At 32.8% G+C, this 2,787-nt stretch overlaps 1 protein-coding gene across 1 annotated transcript in view; it reads right to left on the bottom strand.

The window, feature by feature from the left end:
* Positions 1–246: 246 nt before the first annotated feature.
* LOC113811699 (uncharacterized) overlaps positions 247–2,787 on the bottom strand; it is a 6,633-nt gene continuing 4,092 nt past the window's right edge. The window contains exons 3-5 of the mRNA XM_070131680.1: positions 2,365–2,565; positions 1,219–1,438; positions 247–565 (exon numbers count right to left, since the gene is read on the bottom strand). Of these exons, the coding sequence (XP_069987781.1) occupies positions 374–565; positions 1,219–1,438; positions 2,365–2,565 (613 nt within the window). The 3' untranslated portion in view covers positions 247–373. The remainder of the gene's footprint in view (positions 566–1,218; positions 1,439–2,364; positions 2,566–2,787) is intronic.

Raw genomic sequence — 2,787 nt, 5'->3', positions numbered from 1 at the left:
TAATAATAATAATTAAGTAATTAGAAAATTTGATAATAATAATAATTAAGTAATTAGAAAATTAGATAATAATCAAGTAATTAGAAATTTAGATAGTACCAATGATAATGATCATAATAATAATAAAGATAGGAATAATAATAATAATAAAGATATGGATAATAATAATAAACATAGGGATAATAATAATAAAGATAAGGACGATGAAAATAATAATAATACCAAGAGAGTCAGAAGACAAAATGGCTGTTATCTCGTTTTCTTTTTCCTTTTCTTAATTTAATTTTTCTTTTTCCTTTTCTTTCTTAATTTTCTTAATTTTTCTTTTTCTGTTATCTCGTTTTCTTTTTCCTTTTCTTTCCTTTCCTTGGCGCTAAGTACCAACAACAGATACGTCGCCATGCCTGGAAGGAGCCGAGAGAGAACCATCTGGATACCCAGCTGCTACTCTCAGTTTGAAATTATATTGCGTGTGCTTGGATATGAAACCCAGGAAATCTTGCATCCTGCAGCCGTAGCTTGCAAGAGGGAAGCCAGAGTAGAGCATCCGGGTCTTCTGGTAGATCTGGAATAGATATTTGGGAGTAGTTTCAGGCAAGATTTTCAGAGATGGGATATATCAGATGAAGGAGTGGATAGAAGCATGGATAGATGAAGAATGGAAGTGGAGAACTCTGAATTAGAAAAAAAAATAATAATAATAATGAAAAAAACATGAGACAACCAATTGACTATTAAAGATTCACTCATGTGTCTTATAACGACCCTCCTCCTACTAGTACCACAAAAAATAAAACATACAAGGTACAAAAGTGTGAAAATTACTTTCCTGAAAGAAAAAAATAATGATAATAATAATAGCAATGGTAAAAATAATAATAGTAATAACAAAACTAATAATACTAATGATAATAATAATTATTATTACAGTAGCATTGATAATGATAATAATAATAATGACAATGATAATAATAATAATAACAATAACAATAATAATAATAATAATGTCAACGACAAAAATAATAACAATAATAATAATAGTAATAATAATAATAATGGCAATAAAGACAATAGGACTATTAATAATAATAATAATAATAATAATAATAGTAGTAGCAATGATAATGATAATAAAAGTAATAATAGTAACAATAATAATGAAAAAAGCCCCAGGAAGCCTCTGGAATCCTCTGGAAGCCCCCAGGAAGCCACACTGACCAGAACCATCCCGATCTTGAGGTGACCCGCGTTGAGGAGGGTCTGCGCCGAGGAAGCCTTCTTGTCTCTCCGCCTGCCCCTGGGTCGTGCGAGGTCGTACTTGATGAAGGCCAAGGACGGTTCGCTGGGGCTCTGCAGGCACGGGCGAAGGCCTGCCACGTTCTGGGTGGCGTAGACAGCTTGCAGTAGGGACTCCCCACCGACCACCACGGAACCGAGGCTGAAGGAGGAGGGGGGGGGGAGGTTTTGGAGTTTCGTCTTTTGTTGTGTATTTTTTTTTTCCTTTCTTTATTTCTTTCTCTCTTTCTTTTTGAACTGCAAATGTTTTTTTTTTTTTCTTACGTTTTAAATTGCAAATCTTGGTGATTTTTCTTTCTCTTTCTTTTTAGATTGCAAAATTTGGTGATTTTTCTTTCTTTCTTTCTTTATAAATTGAAAATGACGTTTTTATTTATTTATTTATTTTTGAATTGCAAATCTTGAGGGTTTTTTTCTTTTCTTTTTAAATTAAAATTATTGGCGTTTTTTATTTCTTTCTTTTTATATTGCAAATCTTGGTGATTTTTCTTTCTTTCATTCTTTTTAAATTGTAAATATTTTTTTTATTATTTATTTCTAAATTGCAAATGACGTTTTTTTTCTTTTTTCTTTTCTTTCTTTTTGAATGTAAATATTGTCGTTTTTTCTTTCCTTCTTTCTTTTTGAAATGGGAATCTTGTAGGGTCTGTTCATGTGCTACAGCTCAGATTTGAAATTGTTATAAAATAAAATCATAAAATATTCTTTTAAAAAATATAGCATATGCTTAGTATGTGACAAAATTCTCTTTCTTTAATGTAACATTGAATATTTGTTACCATAATTGTTATTATTACCATTATTATCACTATCATACAAAATACTCATGGAAAATCTACCATTACTGTTATTATTGTTATCATCATCATCATAATCATCATCATTATCATCATTACTACAGTGACAGGATGACATAACACCAAAATAAGTCACCTTGATAATAATAATAATAATAATACAAAAAAGACATAAAAAAAACTGACATCAATTGACCATGACACTTCATGACACGACAATGACATGACATGACAAAACCAACCCTACAAAAAAAAACCAAGATTCACCCACCTGTCAGCGTTGGTGTTCGTGACAACCAGCACAATGAACCGATGTGCCGGAGTGAGTGCCAACAGAGGTGCCAGTTCCCTCTCGCTTATGGTTGGCACTTCGGCGGGAGAGCAGAGGCACCGACGCCAGTAGGGGCGTGACACCAAGCGACTCCTGACGGTGGCCAGGGACGGCAGAGCGCGCCCGCCCCCACGCACGCCTCTGGGGGGGGAGTGAAGGAATTTTTTTTTTTTTTTTTTTTTTTTTTTTACTATTTTAGTTATCAGGGGGGGGAATAAATTGTTTTTTTTTTATCTATTTTAGTTATCTGGGGGGGGGGGGAGGGAAAGGAGAATAAGCTATCTTGTTTCTATTTTTTTATCTGTTTTAGTTATTTAGTTTATGAATGAATTTTGGAAGGAATGATAAAAGGAATACCGTTTT

This window comes from Penaeus vannamei, chromosome 16, assembly GCF_042767895.1.
Source record: "Penaeus vannamei isolate JL-2024 chromosome 16, ASM4276789v1, whole genome shotgun sequence".
Classification (NCBI taxonomy): domain Eukaryota; kingdom Metazoa; phylum Arthropoda; class Malacostraca; order Decapoda; family Penaeidae; genus Penaeus; species Penaeus vannamei.
This window is presented reverse-complemented; position numbering and strand designations above follow the sequence as displayed.